Below are 19691 nucleotides of genomic sequence, written 5' to 3'. Positions count from 1 at the left end.
TGGTGGTTGGGGAAGTCTGCCCTCAAGGGCTGAAAATGTTATTGCAAGCTTCAACCCCAAGTTGCTGGTCCTCATGGTTGTGAACCGGGGTCGGACTTAAACAGAAACATAGGAAAATGCTTTAGGCTCTGCTGGATTTTTGGTCTGTGGAGCAAAGCCGTGTTGATGCTTACTGGATATAGCTGGACAGGGGTCTTCCCCGAACGCTGAGCGATTGAGCCTGTGACCTCCTGAGTGCCAAACCTGGGTCACACCAGAGCTATGGCCCTTCTCCCCTCTCTGAATCAGGAGTGGAACCGGCTTCCCCCTCTGTGCTCTGAGCAGCCTTGAACCAGGTGCAGCTTAGCGGTGAAGGGGGGAGAAAGGAAATTAAAGGGTAGAAAATGCTCTTGCTGCAGGGTCATTACAAAGGAATGAGGTTGGGAAGGGCTGTTAGCCACAGGGCATAATTAAACTGCAGGTAACATCCACATTCTGTCTCTTCCAGCAGGGCAGGTGTGCAGGTGGAGGGGGTAAATTAGGGGATATAAAGAATGTAAACGGAACCCACCGAGTACAAAGAAACGTGCTAGAGATCGGGTTTGGAGGCACGAGTTCCAACCCACCAGCTAAATTGGCCTAAAATGTGAAGCTGAACTCTCCGTGCTAGGCCCGGATGATACGAAACAAAGGAAAGGGGGTCTCCTGAGCACGTACAGAATTCCTCTCCTCGCCCCCAAGAGCTGCAGTTGTGTGAAGTGAATTCCCGCCTCAAATGATCTACCGGCCGTCGGCTCGGTTTCAACGCCAGGCCGGACAGGCTGTGGCGGTCCCGATTAATCGATTGAGCAGCAGATCAATTGACTGATTAATCGATGGCTCATTTGTTACGCTGTTCGCTGCAGCAGTGGCTGCTGGTCTGTTATTGAACTGTGTACTTTGTCTTATTGTCAGGGCAGCCCGTTTACTAACAGGGACTGGCCGGCGAGATCACGTTATGCCAGTCCTTTTACAACTTTATTGGCTGCCAGTCCAGGTCCAGGCCCGATTCAAAGTGCTGGTATTGACATTTAAAGCCCTAAACGGTTTGGGGCCAGGTTATTTGAAGGAATGCCTCCTCCCATATGTACCTGCCCGGACCTTAAGATCATCCACAGAGGTCCTTCTCCATGAGCCCCTGCCAAAGGAAGTGAGGCAGGTGGCTCCCAGGAGCAGGGCCTTCTCCGCTGTGGCACCCCGGTTGTGGAACGAACTCCCCAGATTGGTCTGCCTGGCGCCTACACTGTACTCCTTTCGTCGCCAGCTGAAGACCTTTTTATTCTCTCAGTATTTTAACACTTAATTTTAACTTAAATTTAAATTTTACTGTTTTAACTCTGTATTTTAATTTTATATCAATTTTGCTGCGTGGTTTTTATCTCGGTTGTGATTTTTATACTGTATTTTGTATTTGTGCTTTTAACCTGTTGGTTGTTTTATTATGGTTTTAATTTTTGTGAACCGCCCAGAGAGCTTCGGCTATTGGGCGGTATAAAAATGTAATAAATAAATAAATAAATTTTCAAGTTTGTTACGAGTTGCCTTGAGGCCCGGTCTTTAGGGGAGGGAAAATATCTTCAACGACATTAAAGATATAAAATTGATTGTTTCCAGGGCGGCAGTGTGTGTGTGTGGGGGGGGGGGGGGAGACAGGAGAATTAATTAAGAATAAGAGAACCCATGAGCGATAGTTTTAGACCAGGGGAGCAGAAACTCAGGCCCAGGGTCCAAATTCCACCCACCAAAATCCCTTGGTGATTTCTTGCTATTTGTGTGTTTTCCCCGCCCTTCTGAAAGGTTGAAATGCTTCTCCCAAGCTTTGTTGCTGCCACTAAAGAACCTAAAGGTAAAATATTTGGTGTTTGCCCCGCCTCTTTGAACTTCGCCCCGCCCACCTCCAGAACATGCCCCGCCCCTCCAAGAGCCTCTCAGACACGGAATGCGGCCCGCGGGCCGAAAGAGGTTGTGCACCGCCGTTTTAGACTCTGGTCCTACACGGGGCCCTTCTTTAGAAGGCGGCGTGTGTCACTTTGCCGATTTCACACGGCCACACTCTTCTTCTGCCCTCTAGACGGCAAGCGTGCCTTCCTTCATTGACATCAAAATCCGGGATTCGGGGGCCCTCCGGCACATTTCGCGGAGATGAGAGAGGGAGAGAGAAGGAAAGCTGGAAACGGCAGCGTCGAGGTCTGCCTAACATCCTACACGCCTGCTTCACGGGCGACGTAAAAAACCTGCAGACGGAGCATTCTCTGTCAGCTCACAACCACGTCGCGAAGTCAGGCCAACCAGGAGACACCTGCACCCCTTGTGACAGAAATGCTCCTTTATTTCTTAAAAGCAAGGGCCTCGCTGCCGTCTCTGAAGAGATGGAGAGAAAAATGGGTGAGATTCGGCCGAGGCGGAGCGGAGAGCGGCCGGCGGAACTGACCGGCACAGAAGCTCACTGCTGACCGGCTGGTAGACTTTCTTTTTCTTCCCCCCTTTTGCTTTCGCCCTTCAACTTGTCTCTCCTAGAAGAGAACTAAAATCTAAAACTGAAAACAGAACGCCAGGGTCTCAGTCGTGGTACATCTTCAGAAGGCAAGCTTTGAGCGTTGCCATGTATCTCTCCCAGAGCACTTGATGCCTGCAGGAGGGGGGGAAAGGAAAAGGAGGACCCAGGTTAGAACTACAGTCCACTGAAAACGGGGAGACGAGCATAGGAAGAGAGCCAGGGTGGCCTAGTGGTTAGAGTGCTGGATTGGGACAACGGAGACCCGGGTTCTAGTCCTCCACTCGGCCCTGAAGCTCACTGGGTGACTTTGGGCCAGTTACTGATTCTCTCAGCTTAATCAACCTCATAGGATCGTTGTCAGGATAAGGCGAAGAGGACTCCATGAGCTGACTTGGGTTCCGAGAGAGAGAGAGAGAGAAAAAGGTGGTATATAAATGTAGTCATAATCATAACTAACTTGACTTGCACAGACCATTTGTGCACTAGTGCCTTATTGCTCAGCATCCCCCAGAAAAGCTGGTCACGGGGCTGATCAGGAGTCCGTTGGACTCCCCACTCTTCCCAGGCACCACCACCCCACTCCCAGCTGTGTTTATATATCCTGTTGCTTAGCCACAAAGTTCTTCTCATAGCTCGGAACCTCTATCTTACAAAGTTCTTCTCATAGCTCGGAACACCTATCTTACAAAGTTCTTCTCATAGCTCAGAAGTTCCAGAGTGTTATAGCTCAGAACCTCCATGCCACGCATTGCCTTAGCATCAGAGAGAGAGAGAGAAAGGGCTCTGCTGGATCAAGCCAAAAGCCCCGGGGACAATGGGAACTGTACTCCACAATATCTGGCGTTCGCACACACCTGAACGCATCCAGCGTGTGAGCGCAAGCCGTGTACTGCGTCAGAAAGAGGCGCACGTCGTTGGGGCTCCATTTGTCCGACCGAAAGGGTTCCACAAACTGCAAAGGAAAACGACAAGCATTCAAAGTGGCACCCTATAGACTTACCGGGCGATGGCGTGGGAGGGGGGATTGTGCATAGACTCTGAACAGCGACCCCCATAAGAGTCCCAAGCTATGCACTGGTGGTTTTTTTGTTTTTGTTTTTGCTTTTCATTTTAAGCCAAGTTGGGGGTAGAAATCCCTTACATAAAATAAAAAGCATTAACCTTGGAGACGCAGCAGGTGGGGTACAGAACTTCAGACCCCCTGGCATTCCCCAGAAGGCCACCCTCCCTTTCCTTTGGCTCCACCCACTTTCCCCAGACACCCCCCCCCATTCTAAATGTTTTAAATACTTCCCCTAAGGCCTTGTTACTGATAATAAAAGCTGCCATAAACAGGGGGGGAAAGGAGCCTGCCTCATAAGGTGGCGAACGGGACTGAGGGGGTCACTCAAACGTTGCGAAATCAGCCGTAGCCCTGCAGTGAGGAACCTCTTTCAGCTCAAGGGCCGAATTCCATCTTGGGGGCCGCACCCCAGGGGTGGGCGGAACCAAAATCCAAAGTGGGAGGGGCCATTAAAAACAACACCACCACCACCCATGGCATGGACCACCCCGTCTGGACCACACTTTCTCTCTGCCTCCGCTTATCTGGATAGTTGAGGGAAGCTCTTACCTTCTCCACCAGGTCGACGAAAAAATCCCGGACATCTTTGCTGTGAGTGAGCTTCGAAGCGATGTTGATCAGAGCCCGGGAAAGGTTCTGTAAGGAGCGACGGGTGTGTGGGTGTGTCACCGACAGGCCTTCTTTATTTATTTATTTCAGCCTTCCTCAACCTGGGGCGCTCCAGATGTGTTGGACTGCATCTCCCAGAATGCCCCAGCCAGCATTCTGGGAGTTGTAGTCCAACACATCTGGAGCGCCCCAGGTTGAGGAAGGCTGATTTATTTATTTATTTATTGCATTTCTATACCGCCCAATAGCCGGAGCTCTCTGGGCGGTTCACAAAAATTAAAACCATTCAAAGTATAAAACAACAGCATAAAACCATACTGTAAAACTCGCTCCCGTTCTTATTTTCGACTGGTTTTTTCGTTGAATTCGAACGGGGAAGATGGCCGTTTCAGACAGGGGAAGTCCAAATTTCTGTTCACATCCGTTCTCCCCATTGGCTAATGTGTGAAAATGCATATTTTTTAAGGTGCACATTAACCTAAAAATGCTTTCAACATCTGAATGGGAGGTATATAGACACGCCCCTCGTGAATGGATACATATATGGGGCTATTTATCTGCTTTTGTTGAAGTTTATGTATAATTGTTAGAAAGCCATATTTCCCCACGTATACAAACACACACGTTCCTTAAGCATGCACTGAAATTGACATATTCGAACTCACGTAGCTGCAATTTGTGTTTGGTTTTCTCTAAGTGTTACAGTAAAAAAAAACTTTTAAAAGTGCATATTTTTCAAAAGGTTGAAAGTTCAGAAAAGTGCAGATGTGTGTGGGTTTTTTTTGGGGGGGGGGGAATGCACTCCTGTTCAGAACTGCAAATGGCAAGTTCTGATATTTGCGAAAAGAAACGAAATTCCACCACCTCTCAACATTGCTCGAGGATTTCAGAAGCTCAAGAGCCCCTTCTGGTGGCCAACAGAGAAGTAGCCGGCCAAACAGCAACGAAATTTTCCAAAGGTGGAAAAGGGATCTCAGCAAAGGGCTGGGGTGCCAGCGCAAGATCTCAAAACTAGGGAGCGCTTCTCCGGACGGGTCCCTCACAGTTTCCACGACGCACCTTAAAACTGGATTCCATCTCGTTGTACACAGAAATCTTCCCCCGCAGGGACGTACACACCAGACTGGGTGGGGAGAGATATAAGAGGAACTGTCAGGGGGGTAAGCTTGAAAAATCTCAGCCCCCAAACCTATTGAGGAAGGCGTGTTGGATTGGGACTCAGAAGATCTGGGTTCGAGTCTCCACTTTCCTGTGAAGCCCACTGTATGATTTTGGGCCAGTTACTGTCTGTCTCAGCCTATGCAACCTCGCAGAGTTGTTGTGAGGATAAAGTAGAGAGAAGGAGGAGGAGGAGTGTAAGCTGCCTGAAGATCCTTAGAGGAAAAAGTAGAATATAAATATAAGAAATAAATAAACAAGGGTGAGGAAACTGCCCCTTCCGGAGACAGTCAGACTCCATATCCTATCATCCCCAGCAATGATTGACTATGATGGGAGTTGGAGTCCAACAACATCCGGAGAGGCACAGGTTCCCCTAACCCTTTTGTAGAACATGAAAAAAAGGAAGAGCATAGTACCTCTGAGCATGCGTAGAGAACATTCCCGGCGTCGCTACTAACCAACCACAGCATGCCCCTCTCCAAACATTTGAGATGACAGGCAGGTGGGGGCTGCAGTGCACCTGAAGGCGGCAAGCTTTTGCCGCCTCCCAGCAATTACCGCCTGAAGCAATCGCCTCACTTTGCCTAGCGGGAGGGCCGGCCCTGCTCGGGGATGTGGTGATAGGGGACAGGCGTGGTGAATGCTTGCGGTTCAGAATTGACCGCAGACGTCATGCCAGGCAATCCCTTTGCTCCCCCTTAGATACTCTGTAAACACCGCCGACCCACAACCCCACCTGCGGTACCTTTTGTGGAGGTCTAACAGGTCTTTGTCGGCGAACAGGATCTTCAACTCTTTCAGGCCCTGTAAGAATTCCTTGTCAAGGTCGACGTCCATGTCGTCCACGTTGGTATCTGTGGAGGGAAGACGGACGGTACTGAGCATGGCAGGTTGACAGATGGCTCCATCTTCCAAATCATCTAGGACAGCCTTCCTCAACCTGGGGCGCTCCAGATGTGTTGGACTGCATCTCCCAGAATGCCCCAGCCAGCTGGCTGGGGCATTCTGGGAGTTGTAGTCCAACACATCTGGAGCGCCCCAGGTTGAGGAAGGCTGATCTAGGACATTTTTATTACTTTCATGGGAGAAGAGGAGGCCCAGGAAGGAGGGGAGAAGGTGGCAGAAAAGTGGCGCGGCCACAAATTCGTGAAACGGACCCAGTAATTTGAGGGGGAATGTTTCACCGATGCTAGCACTGTAGAGTCCCCACAAGGGGACAATTTTGCGGATCATTGTTCCATAGAGAGAGATTAGAGTTTGAGGAATCAAAGAAACCACCTTGATGGTCCTTCTGGATTGAGCCTCAGCTACCAACATCAGATTTCTAGCTCAGGGATCTAACTATGAAAGACCGGACTTGAATACCTTCTAAGAGTGCTGTTTAAGATTTGGAAATCCTTAATTTCCACAGGACATTTGTAAATTATTTGGGTGTTCATAAGAACGTCAGAAGTGCCCTGATGCTGGATCAGACCAAGGGTCCATTCAGTCCAGCACTCTGTTCACACAGCGGCTGTCAACCAGGAACCCACAAGCAGGTCATGGTGCAACAGCAGCTTCCCACCCATGTTCCCCAGCAACTGGTGCACATAGGCTTACTGCCTTGAATACTGGAGATAGCACACAACCATCAGGGCTAGTAGCCACGGATAGCTTTCTCCTCCAGGAACTTATCCAACCCCTTTTGAAAGCCAACCCAATTGGCGGCCATCATGACATCTTGTGGTAGTGAGTTCCATAGTTTAACTACGTGCTGTGTGAAGAAGTCCTTCCTTTGATCTGCCCTGAATCTCCCACCCATCAGCTTCATGGGTTCTAGTATCTTGAGAGGGAGAAAAATGTCTCCCTCTCCACTCCACACCAGGCATAACTTTGCGAAGTTTCTAATATTCCTTTTCAAAAAGTATTTCCTTTTTTAAAGAAAAATATTGAGGCAGGGAAAAGTAAGACTGAAACTCAAAATAGCGCTCCGGCTATTGGGTGGTATAGAAATGTAATTAATTAATAAATAAAATAAATAAGAAAAAGGTAACGTTCTAAGCCAGCCTTCCTCAACCTGGGGCGCTCCAGATGTGTTGGACTACAACTCCCACCTGGGAGATGCAGTCCAACACATCTGGAGCGCCCCAGGTTGAGGAAGGCTGTGCTATCTTCAACCAGAATGAGGACTAGAACCTTACTGAAGGTAAAACCACAATAAGAACTAGAACTCACCAACTGCCCCCAATGTCCAGTTTTGAATCATTTGTTCTGCACAGTACGCAAAATCTTCAAAAGTCAAGTACTGCAGCTTCTTTTTCCCTGTCTCAAACCGGCTGTTGGCAAAAAATACGATGGCTGCGTAATCCCTGAAAAGACAGGAGAGTTTCGGCACTAGGTTAAGCCTTTTATTTTTAAGATCTGCCTCGCTACACATCACAGCCTACTCCCTACCGCCCCAGAACTCAAGTCAAGGGAGCGACAATCTGGGCCAGGGGTGGCGATGGAGGCGCCCAGCGCCACAGCGAGCCCACGCAGTCACACCTCAGCGTCTTCTTCTCCAGCCCCCCTCACCTGGCTAGCCGGTCCGAGAGCAGGAAATGCTGTTGGATGTTTTCCACCAGGGACCCACGGAGCTCTTCGACGGCCTTGAAGACTCGCTTGAAATTGTCAAACTGAAACAGGGCAGAAAAAGTCAGGGCGTGTCTACAACACTGGCTTAAACTGGTTTCATAGCCGTTCCCATTGTTTGAACCCACGGTGCCCACGAAGCTCTGTCACTCCTAATTTTTATTTCGTGGCAGGCTCACAGGTTCAAAGCCACACGCTGCCCTACGGTGCCATCTTTATTAGGGTTCAACAGAGTCGTTTTATTGTTTGAAACCTCAAAGCCCTCCTCTGCCTTGTACGTGGGTTCTTGGGCGAGTGACTTTTCTTTCAGTCTTCGCAGTTTGCCTTCTGGGAAATGAGTGTTTCGTGAACAGCCCCGGCCACCACGACGGCCATTTTCCGGATGAAATCCCACCCCTCCTTGCCAGCCATTTTGGGAGTGTGCTCACAAACACTCGTGATGGTTTAAACTGGTTTAAAAGCGAAAACATTTCTGGTGTCGATCTACGGTTTTAGCGAGACAACTCCGCCACTAATAAATGAGCCTAGCAGGCATATCTGGACTGAAGTCTGAGAAATGTAGGCCACTGGGTGAGGTATATAACCTCTTCTGGTCTCTCCAATCGCCAGGGATGTTTGAGGAATATGATTCCTCGTGAATTCTGTCATGAACTGACCTAAGCCTCAAATACCAGGCTAATGCGAGGAACTTTTGTTACCCAACAGATTTTGCTCTTGGCTCAAAAAACATATCAAAACAGATGTTTAAAATGGCATATTTTGGAAGCAGGGGGGTGGGAGGTAAGGTCTTTGAAGTGGCACTTTAGGGGCGGCAGAATATATATCCATAAAAGGCATATTTAAAAGCAATTTTTCACATTTTTAAACTATCTACTCACAGATCGCTGTGGAAACAGCATGGGGAGTTCAGAGAAGCCTTAGAAAGCGTACCTGTCGACGGCAGCTCTTGAGGGTGACCCCGGTTTTGACGCTGATGTCGTCCAGGTCTTTCTTGGTGCCCTTGGAGAGTTTCTTACCTAGAACCTCCCGCACAAAGGCCTCGTCGAAGGCATAATATCTGGAGGAGGCGGCAAGGAACAAGAACAGATCGCAGAAGCAGGTTTAGCCATTTTTTAAAAAAATCCAGGAGTATGGCAACTTGGTGCCCTCTAGATGTCATGGACTACAATTCCCAGAATCCCTGGCCATTGGAGCTGATGGGAGTTGCTGTCCAAAATTTCTGGAGGGCAAAAGGCTGCTTACTCCAGAACTAGTCTATTTACCGTATTTTCCGGCGTATAAGACGACTGGGCGTATAAGACGACCCCCAACTTTTGAGAAGATTTTCCTGGGTTAAAAAGTAGTCTTATACGCCAGAAAATACAGTACTTATTTAGTCAGTGAATGCCGGCTGTGTAAAGTGAGCCCACGAAACCTACTCATCTGCAAAACAAAACGAAATTCTATCCATTATTATTATTATTATTATTATTATTATTTACATTTATATACCGCCCCACAGCCGAAGCTCTCTGGGCGGCTTACAGAAGGTAAAAACAGTGAACATTAAGATTTAAAACCATAAAATACAAACAAAAACAGACAATATCCATTTAAAACAACTATTCTGGAGTTAGTTAAAAAAACTCAGCATATGCTGTTAAATGCCTGGGAGAAGAGAAAAGTCTTGACCTGGCGTTGAAAGGACAACGACGCTGGTGCCAGGCAAACTTCGTCAGGGAGATCATTCCATAATTGAGGGGCCACCACTGAAAAGGCCCTCTCCCTGGTTGCCATTCTCCGAGCTTCCCTTGGGAATACTTTTAGGACATTTTTAACAGTGTATGCTATGTTTTAATCAGTATTTTATGATTGCTGTGGTTCCCCGTCTCGATCCAATCGGAGAGGCAGGTAAGAAATATTATTATTATTATTATTATTATTATTATTATTATTATTATTATTATTATTCCTACTTGCCCACTGTGAGCTGGCAAAAGGGGACAGACAGCTGCAGCCCACAGCAATTCTACGCAGGTTGCAGAAGAACTGGGTTCCCTCCCTGTCAGCCATCTCGGTTTCTATGCCAGGCATAGAGGAAGACTTCCCCCTTTTCCGTTCGCCTCTATGCTCACCTGTGTGTTGTTCCGCCTCGCCTAAGGCGACCAGGGGAGCGGTTAAACACACGGCTAGTTCAGACGTCACGTTTTAGAGTGACCTGGTTGCTTCACCCTCCCATCCCCAGCCTGTGCCCCCGACTCTTTTCCCTTCCCAGCCCTCCTTCTCCAGCTGCCCCACCTCTCAATCAACATGGTCTGGCGACAGGGCGGAATTTGGAAGAGCAACTGGTTCAGCAGCTTGGGGGGCGAGTGGAGGAGGCGTTCCAGCATGTAGAAGGTGCGGTAGTGGTCCATGGTGTCGCTCTGCAAGACGTCCACCGTGGCCCCGGTCTGCTCCAGGATCCCGCTCCTCAAGCGGAGCGTCACTGCATCGTTCACTGCGGGACAGTCAAAAGCTGAAGGTACGGGCATAGCTGGAAACCGAGCACTGCGATGGGTGGGATTTATTTATGTAAAGCGTTTAGATTCTCCCTTGTTCAACTTCGCCCCCTCCAGACGTGCAATCCTGCCTCCCCCAAAATTTCAAGGCGGCTTTCAAAGAAAAAGAAACACAATCGACATAGAGGGGGAAAAATGCAATAAAAACATGATCAAGGAGTCTCCAGTGCTACTCCTGCATAGAGTAGGCCCATTGAAATCATGGAGCCTCAGTGACTCACGACCCACTGAAACCCTATTCATTTCCGTGACTCCGCTCTACGCAGGACTACATTGGACGCGGCCCAAAGTATACTGAAACGTCGGGACTTAAAAAATCATGCTGCCCTTGGGGGCTGGGGGTGATGGGAGGTGTAGTCCCACACACTGGGCACCGGGTTCAGGACTGATCAAAGGAAGGACGTCTTCACATAACACAGAATCAAACTATGGAATTTGCTAGCACAAGGCAAAGTAATAGCCACCAATTTGGATGGTTTTAAAAGGGGATTGGATAAATTCCTGGAGGCGAAGGCTATCCATGGCTACTAGCACGGTTAGTAGCACACCATGGTTGTGTGCTACTTCCAGTATTCGAGGCAGTAAGCCTGTGTGCACCAGTTGCTGGGGAACATGGGCGGGAGTTCTGATGTTCTAATGCCTGAAAAACCAGCTCCATTTGCTAGTTAAGAATATATGAGCGTGTCAGTTTCACTTGGTGGAAGTGGAGATGAAATCGACCAGTACATTGACAGGTACAGAATGTGGGCTCTGCTGGGCTAAACCAAGGACTGTGTGGAGAGGATAGGCAGAAAATGAACAGTGCTGGACTAGATGGTCCTTTGGTCTGATCCAGCAGGGCTCTTAGGTTGGCTGCATCACATCAAAAAAGGAAAGAGAATCATAGAATAGCAGAGTTGGAATGGGCCTACAAGGCCATCGAGTCCAACCCCCTGCTCAATGCAGGAATCCACCCTAAAGCATCCCTGACAGGTGGTTGTCCAGCTGCCTCTTGAAGGCCTCTAGTGTGGGAGAGCCCACAACCTCACCAGGCAACTGGTTCCATTGTCGTACTGCTCTAACAGTCAGGAAGTTTTTCCTGATGTCCAGCCGGAATCTGGCTTCCTTTAACTTCAGCCCGTTATTCCGTGTCTTGCACTCTGGGAGGATCGAGAAGAGATCCTGGCCCTCCTCTGTGTGACAACCTTTCAAGTATTTGAAGAGTGCTATCGTGTTTCCCCTCAATCTTCTCTTCTCCAGGCTAAACATGCCCAGTTCTTTCAGAAGATAGAATGATCCGAGGCGTCCGTTCTTACCCGAGTAGCCGTCCAACCAGAGTTGGTAGACTTCCTCGTCAATCAGGGTGGTGTTCCCCACGAAGATGTCCAGATTGCTGGTCATGGTCCACAGAGCCAGGCCTCTCCGGCTCAAGATCCGTCACCTGCTCCCCAACTTCCAGCTGCTCCCGAGGGACTCCAGAGATCAGAGGGGTGGCTGCAGGAGGAACAAAAGACTCTCCCCAGTCTACAAACGCTGTTCACCCAACAGCCATGGCTTCCCCTGTTCTGCAGCTCCAACGTGTTTGATGGCATCCCGCCACCTTTACACAGCGGACGCCTGCTAGACATAGAACCTCTCTGGCCTGACCACAATTTCTTGATTATTGCTGATTCTTTGGTTTATCGGACAATCTCCCCAAAGGCTCCTCCTCCCTCAGTAGTCACCCCCATTCCAACAGGCTGCTGAAGGAATAATTTAATTATTTTTTCCTCTGCCGTCCCCATCCGTTTTTCCTCACGTGTCATGCCTTTTTAGATTGTAAGCCTGCAAGGGCGGAGACTGTCTTGTTTTACTGATGATATGTAAGCTCTTCCTGGGGGTGGGTGCTTTTCAGCTGAGAGGCAGGTTAAAAATACTTTAAATAAACAACGTGTGCTTTGTTCTCTTTTCGGAGTTATTGCAAAAGCGCCCCACACATCTCGAATTGAAGAGCGGTCTCTTAGAAACATTGCAAAAGAAAATAAACCGCCGTCTTCCTAGTCAATTCCCAGAGTGAAGGGAAGAAACGGGGGAAGGCGTTAAAACACACACCGAGATCAATGTGTGGTTATTTCCTTATTTCTCAATTAAACTGATTAAACACACCCTCCCCCAACAGTACAAGATTATTACCGTATTTCTTCAATTCTAAGATGCAATCGATTGTAAGATGCACCCTAATTTCAGTACCACCAACAGAAAAAAAGCTTTGATTCTAAGAAACAATAAACGCACCCGCGATTCTAAGACGCACCCCGTTTTTAGACATGTTTATATGGGGAAAAAAGTGTGTCTTAGAATCGAAGAAATACAGTAAACCCATTTCGTATTTTGAATGATGCTTTTTTTAAAAAAAAAATGGGAAAATGCAGATGAGGATTTGGGGGGGGGGAATAAAACCGTGGTTATAGGGTCTCAGTTGCTGCACTGACTGACATAAGGTGCAATCCTGTGCATGTTTAGACAGAAAAAAGTCCTACAATTCCTAGCTGGGGAATGCTGGAAGCTGCAGGACTTTTTTTCTGTCTAAAAACACACCTTGAGTTACTTATTAAAGTAAATTACACTGCATTATTACATGCTGGGAATTGCAGGACTTTTTTTCTGTCTAGAAACACACCTTGAGTTACTTATTAAAGTAAATAACACTGCATTATTACATGCTGGGAATTGCAGGACTCCCCCCCCCTCTAAACATGCATAGGATTTTCTGTCTACACATGCATGCAAATCTTTCTTTCTCTCGCCTCCTCTCTCAAGGAACAAGCAGTCTGCCCATGCTCAGAGGCATTTCGCCCGTAGATTCTTCCCCAGCAGGCAGTGTTTAAAGAAAGGTGTCCACTCTGCTCATGCTCAGAGGCACCCTGCCCGAAGCAGCAGGGAGGAGATTGACCTTCAAAGCTACACTCCCATGCTTACACTCATGGGTCCCCAGCCCCCCATAAGCCCCACCTTTTGCACGGCGGACCCAGGAGTCCTGGCTCCAACGCGCCCCCCTCCCCTTTTCCAAGCGACCTACCTCCATCCAGCTGCCACTGCCTTGGATAGAGCCTTTTCACATGACCCCTGCCGGGGACATCCTCTTCCGGGTCACGCCTGGGCTGGAAGCTCTGCGCACGCGCTCTTTTGCTCCTGAAGCTTTGTCCTCCATGTTTAGGACGGGCAAGGAAGGGAAATGCCGCCTAGCGGTTAAAGCTCATTGGGCCCACTGGGGTAGGAAGCCAGGCTGATGACTAAGAGCCTTGTTGCCAAACATGTGTGTGTTTCCTTAGCTTTTTAAGGATAAAATCCAACATAAATCCTACTTAAGAGTAGACCCCTTGAAATGAATGGGGATTACATTATGACTAATTTAAGTCCTATTCATTTCAAGGGGGGGTATTCTATATAGGATTTATGTTGGATTTTACCCTTCAAATCCTTATTTATTCACCAATAACACCCCTTTTCACACAAACCGGTTTACTACTCTTGCAAGGAAAAATAAAGGTTTGACCATGAAGAAAATGCCAACATTAGGGTGACCCTATGAAAAGGAGGACCGGGCTCCTGTATCTTTAACAGTTGCATAGAAAAGGGAATTTCAGCAGGTGTCATTTGTATATATGGGGAACCTGGTGAAATCCCCTCTTCATCACAAGTTAAAGCTGCAGGAGCTATACTAGAGTGACCAGATTTAAAAGAGGGCAGCTTTAACTGTTGTGATAAAGAGGGAATTTCACCAGGTGCTGCATGCATATATGGAGAATTTATGGAGAACCTGGTGAGATTCCCTCTTCATCACAACAGTTCAAGCTGTTCAACAGCTCAACAGTTCAACAGTTCACTCTAGTATAGCTCCTGCAGCTTTAACTGTTGTAATGAAGAGGGAATTTCACCAGGTTCTCTATATATACAAATGACAGCTGCTGAAATTCCCTTTTCTGTGCAACTGTTAAAGATACAGGAGCTCTATCCTCCTTTTCATAGGGTCACCCTATTTAAATGATTTATTTATTTATTGGATTTTTATACCACCCAATAGCAAAAGCTATTAAAAACATAAAATACCAGACAATAAAATACAGAAGATGAAATACAATAAAAAAAAGTTTAAAACAACAATATGAAAATAAAAATGGGGAATAAACTGAGGTCTGATAATATATGAGAAACCCAATAGACTTGAAAACACTGAGGCTGGTGGGTTTGTAACACCCCCAACTGGATGGTTTCCAGAAATGTTGACTGCAATTTCTATCATCCCTGGTCAGCATGGCCCACAGCAGAGCTCCAGGCTGCAGAAGGCTGGTCTATAACATTTCAACAGATTAATTTTAATAGACGAGAAGCCGGAAATTCAACAGGTGCAGCTTTCTGCTGCTGTGCCATGCGGTGACATGGGGAAGCTTCACCTGTTGAGTTTCGGTGTTACCACTCTGCTCTCAAAGGGATGGGAGGCCTGCCAGGCATCGTAGGCGGGTAGAACGATTCCAAGTCTCTTGACGTGCCTGTGTGGGTGGGAAGAAAAGCTCTTTGTCTTTCCCCGGGTGAATTGGCATGGGTGCGGGCCTGCAATGGGTTGGCTGCCATTATGTCTCCGTAGGTCACGGATTCCGGGGCGCAACAACGCTTTTTGGAAACTGAGAAAGGAGAAGCCCCAAAGGTCCATGTGCAGGAGAAACCCTACCATGAGGCAAAGGCGTGGGAGGCCAAGGAGGACGCGGCATTGATTTCATTTTAATTTTTTATTCAGGTCATTTATGGGCCGCTCTTCAGCAAAAAAAATCTGCCTGTGCATCTGACAGAACTCAGCCATGATTTGCAGGAGGGCTCACGATTATGACACATATTTTACATGCAGAATGTTCGAACCCTGGCATGTCCAGGTAGGGCTGGAAAAACGCCTGGGTGCAAAGGCTGGTAAGTATCTGAAGAAGACCCAAAACAGAGAGAAATGTCTCAGGAAGCAAATATTTTATTTCTGGAAAGCCCAATGTGTTTCGGACTCTTTTAAGGCCTTCTTCAAGGGGTTATAAAAACGTCTGCGGGGATTCTTAGAAGAAAATCTCTCCTGTTGTAACATCTTCCACTGAAATTGCAAGTCACTTCTGCCATTTTGTTAACGGAATCTCTGCGGTCGTTTTTATAAGACCTTGAGGAAGGCTTTAAAACAAAACAAAACAAGAGGTTGAAATGCGTTGGGATTTCCACTATTAAAATATCTGCATCCTGACACATTTCTTGCCTTTTGGCATCTGGAAAAACAGCTGAGAGTCGCTGTTAGTCAGCAGCGACAATTCTGGGCTCGATGGAGAAAGATTCTGGTTTTGTAGAAGGCAGCTGTTATCATGCTGTTTAAATCAGCCCTTTATTCAGAATCAATGTTCAGAGCGTGTTCAATGCAGGAATCCACCCTAAAGCATCCCTGACAGATGGTTGTCCATCTGCCTCTTGAATGCCTCTAGTGTGGGAGAGCCCACAACCTCCCGAGGTAACGGGTTCCATTGTCGTACTGCTCTAACAGTCTGGAAGTTTTTCCTGATGTCCAGCTGGATTTGGCTTCCTGTCACTTGAGCCCATTATTCCGTGTCCTGCATTCTGGGAGGATCGAGAAGAGATCCTGGCCCTCCTCTGTGTGATAAATACTCTACATCGGCCTAACACCAGATGTTAGCAGGAGCCCTTTGGGCCCTCGACTCTAGGGTGACCCTATGGAAAGGAGGACAGGGCTCCTGTACCTTTAGCAGTGGCATAGAAAAGGGAATTTCAGCAGGTGTCATTTGTATATATGGGGAACCTGGTGAAATTCCCTCTTCATCACAGCAGTTAAAGCTGCAGGAGCTATCCTAGAGTGACCAGATTTAAAAGAGGACAGCTTTCACTGTTGTGATGAAGAGGGCGTTTCACCAGGTTCTCCATATATACAAATGACACCAGGTCTGGATCTACACTACTGCTTTAAAGTGCTTAAAAGTGCTTTACAACAGTTTTGACAACTGTTGGGGCCCGGGACACACTCCATACACAGTTGTCAAAACTGTTATAAAGCGCTTTAAAGCAGTAGTGTAGATCCGGCCCTGCTGAAATTCCCTTTTTCTATGCCACTGTTAAAGATGCAGGAGCCCTGTCCTCCTTCTCATAGGGTCACCCTACTCGACTCCCCCAACTCAGTGCAGGAATCCAGTTTCAGAGCATCCCTGGGCAGACTGATGTCTCTGACGAGGCTTGGATGAGCTGGCACGGCGGTGGCGAATCACAGAATCATAGAACAGCAGAGTTGGAAGGCGCCTACAAGGCCATCGAGCCCAACCCCCTGCTCAGTGCAGGAATCCACCCTCAAGCATCCCTGACAGATGCTTGTCCAGCTGCGGACAAATGCGATGCCCTTAATCCGGATTAAAGCTGGGCGCTGGCTCAGCCTCGATTCTCTCTCTCTCTCTCTCTCCTCCCTCCCCCCGGGCTCGCCCCCTTCCTTGCCCCACCCCACCCGGCCGCCCACCCACTCACCCACCCGCGCGCCTCCCTCCGGCGCAGGCGCCCCGGGCTCCGAGGCTGCACCTGCTCCCCTCTACCGTCGAAGCGGCGCACTTGCAAGGGGCGAGAGCGCAGCAGCGGCGGCGGCGGCCCCGTTATCCCCCGGAGGAGGAGGCGGCGGCGGCGGCAGGATGTGATGGCGGCGCGGCTGGTGCGCCCTGGCCGGCGGTGAGCGCGCGCGCGTCCCTCCGTGCGCCCCGGCGATGTTCCCGGCTGGCGAGGCCGGGGGCGCCCCGCCGAGCCCGGAGGCGACGCCGCCCCCGCCGCCTCCCGGGCTGCCCGCGCCCCCGGCTGCCGCCGCCGCCGCGGCTCCCCCCAGCGACGCGGAGCTGGGCGGCTGCAGCAAGGAGGAGCTGGTGCGCCGGCTGCGCGTCGAGGAGGCCGCCAAGCTGGCGGCGCTGGTGCAGCGCGGCCGCCTGATGCAGGGCGTCAACCGGCAGCTGCAGGAGCACCTCCGCGAGGTCCGCGAGCTCAAGGCCGTCAACGGGCGCCTGCAGGCCGAGAACCGCGAGCTGCGCGAGCTGTGCTGCTTCCTGGACGAGGACCGGCTCAAGGCCAAGCGCCTGGCGCGCCACTGGCAGCTCTTCGGGCACCACGCGGCGCAGGTGCTGCGCGACGACGTGGCCGGCTGCCTGCGCAAGCTGGCCGGCCTGGAGGGGCTGCAGGAGCGCCTGGCCGCCGACAACGCCGAGCTCAAGGCGCTCTGCCTGGCCCTCGACCAGGAGGGCGGTGGGCTGGCCCTGGCTGCCCCCGCCACCCCCGCCGACGCCAGCCCCGGCGGGGGCGCCGCCGAGCTGGGCCTGCCCTGCGGGCCCCGCGACCTCGGCGACGGCAGCTCCAGCACCGGCAGCGTGGGCAGCCCCGACCAGCTGCACCCGGCCTGCTCCCCCGACGACTGAAGCGGACCAGCCCCTCCCCGGCTGCCCACGCGGCTTCTACGGGGCGACCCCCCTTCCCCCCCCTCTGCACCCCTGGACTTTTTTCACGCGTAGGACGAGGGGAGCATGGGAAACCCCCCCCCATCCATCCATCCATCCACGCACACCAAATATGGAGAACGGTTTTATTTTGGCTCCGGTCACCGCCGGATCACACTGGACGCTTCTCGCTGGGTTGGGGAGCCCCCAACCAGCCCTGCTCCATCCGGGCGGCCACCTCCCTTCACCTCTTGCTGCCAACGGCTCCCGCCCCGTCCCTCAATGCGGCTTCCCGACCTGCTCCCTGGAGAAATTGGACGGATGGCGCCGGACAGGGAATGTGTTTTCCTTCCGAATCGACCAGCCGGATATACCAGCAGCCCGGCCTCCCATCGCCGCCGACCCGGTGTGATCTGATTGAGGCTTCGTTTTGTTCTGTTTGACACGATTAACCCCCTTTTTTTCGGTGCGCTGGAGGGAGTAGCAAGCTTTTGGATCGCACAGGGTTCTTCTTCAATCCGTCCGTAGGGCTGCATTTGTGGCGCTTAAAAAAAGACTGTGCGGCAGGCTTTCTTCGATTGGTTTCAGACATGGGGAATTTGGGATTGTGGGGGGGGGGTGCCCCTCTTCCTCACCCTGCCCTCCTGTGCATCAAGTGGAGGCAAAGTAGCAGAGTGGACCATTTGATTCTGGCAGCTTGCAAGTGGTTCTCGACACAGCGGAGGCGGTTCTGGGTGCAGAGGCTGCTGTTTTGCAAGGACTTGGCGTTAGCGAGAAGCCGTTTTGTGGGAGGGGACGAGAGGAATCTGGCCACCCAAAAAGATCTTTATGAGTTCCATCCTGTTGCACTTTTCCCCTCCTCTCCCTCCTTTTGGAAGTGGTGGTTTCAACATTGAAATACCACATAGCTCAGCCCTTCCCCAAGTCCCAGCATCCCCCAACCCACCACAAGCAACAGTTGGGGTCCCCTGGCAGGAACTAGAGCTGCAGAGAGCGAAAGGTGTGGACAGGTCAAAGTATGGACAAAAGAACAGGGACCCTCAAAGTATCTGAGTACCCCCATTTTAGAAGGCGGTCTTAGAGCAATCAGCTTCCTACCGTTATTTGGAGGGTCTTGGGGTGCAGGGAACAGAACGAAGCGTCCTCCGGTAATTTAAAGTGTTCCTTATTGTTAATCCTCCTACCTAGGGAATAAATGGGAGGTTGGCCAATAGAGCATAAGCAGATAACCCCTCCCCCCCCACACCTCCCTTAAACTGTCTTCAGAACAGCAATAGCTTGGAGGATTTGGTTTGGGCATTGACCGTTCAAGAGCGGCGAACTTCGGAACTCCCCTCCACTTGAACTGCGGCCGCCAGGACGGACTTGGCACGGCTGTTACGTGCAGGGTTTACTTCCCCGATGGAGGCCGCTGCCGCATCAGGGTCAGAACCTCGCCTTTCGTCGGACAGACAGCTGGCGGTGAAAGTAGCAAGCCTCGGCGCTCCACAGGAGGCTTGCGTGCAGGAAGGGATGCTTGGAAGCCAAACTACATCCGCCTGTTGTTTTGTTTTGAAATCCTCATCCTTGGACAGCAGGATATTGAGGCTTGGAATAACAGCGTCCTCTGCCCACCCCCCAAGGATCCTGAGCCAGGTCTTTGGGGTTTAACCCCCGCTCCCTTCCAAGATGTAGCCAACCACGTGTCGTGGCCGGGGGGGCGGGGCAGGGGATGTCCTCTTACCTTGCATGGGAACCAGCGTGTG

General features: G+C 50.2%; 4 protein-coding genes across 4 annotated transcripts in view; 3 read left to right on the top strand and 1 right to left on the bottom strand.

Moving 5' to 3' along the window:
- The window catches only part of LOC134412386 (zinc finger protein 208-like), a 489474-nt gene that overhangs the window by 344950 nt on the left and 124833 nt on the right, over nt 1-19691 (top strand). The window lies entirely within an intron of this gene.
- B4GAT1 (beta-1,4-glucuronyltransferase 1) overlaps nt 1-19691 on the top strand; it is a 169441-nt gene that overhangs the window by 137778 nt on the left and 11972 nt on the right. The window lies entirely within an intron of this gene.
- FIBP (FGF1 intracellular binding protein) lies at nt 2325-13568 on the bottom strand. The gene is made up of 11 exons (XM_063146353.1): nt 13533-13568; nt 11791-11968; nt 10236-10434; nt 8889-9015; nt 7902-8002; nt 7563-7696; nt 6094-6202; nt 5247-5310; nt 4128-4214; nt 3370-3467; nt 2325-2647 (listed from the first exon to the last, which is right to left on the bottom strand). Exons 2-11 carry the CDS (start codon nt 11873-11875, stop codon nt 2578-2580), a joined length of 1074 nt encoding a protein of 357 aa, XP_063002423.1. The 5' UTR covers nt 11876-11968; nt 13533-13568; the 3' UTR covers nt 2325-2577.
- Nucleotides 17233-17928, top strand: CCDC85B (coiled-coil domain containing 85B). The gene has a single exon (XM_063146220.1). It carries the CDS (start codon nt 17233-17235, stop codon nt 17926-17928), a length of 696 nt encoding a protein of 231 aa, XP_063002290.1.

Source organism: Elgaria multicarinata, chromosome 21 (genome assembly GCF_023053635.1).
Source record: "Elgaria multicarinata webbii isolate HBS135686 ecotype San Diego chromosome 21, rElgMul1.1.pri, whole genome shotgun sequence".
Lineage (NCBI taxonomy): Eukaryota > Metazoa > Chordata > Lepidosauria > Squamata > Anguidae > Elgaria > Elgaria multicarinata.
The sequence above is the reverse complement of the archived record's forward strand: the minus strand, read 5'-3'. Positions and strand labels throughout refer to the sequence as shown.

What these genes read in the sequence shown, in the direction of transcription:
- CCDC85B (XM_063146220.1), top strand. Translation starts at nt 17,233, where the DNA reads ATGTTCCCGGCTGGCGAGGCCGGGGGCGCCCCGCCGAGCCCGGAGGCG.
- FIBP (XM_063146353.1), bottom strand. Translation starts at nt 11,875, where the DNA reads ATGACCAGCAATCTGGACATCTTCGTGGGGAACACCACCCTGATTGAC. An exon ending in TCAAGAGCTGCCGTCGACAG is followed by an intron (nt 8,003 to 8,888) that starts GTACGCTTTCTA and finishes GCCCTGTTTCAG; the next exon opens with TTTGACAATTTCAAGCGAGT. An exon ending in CTGGACATTGGGGGCAGTTG is followed by an intron (nt 6,203 to 7,562) that starts GTGAGTTCTAGT and finishes TTCCCTCCACAG; the next exon opens with ATACCAACGTGGACGACATG.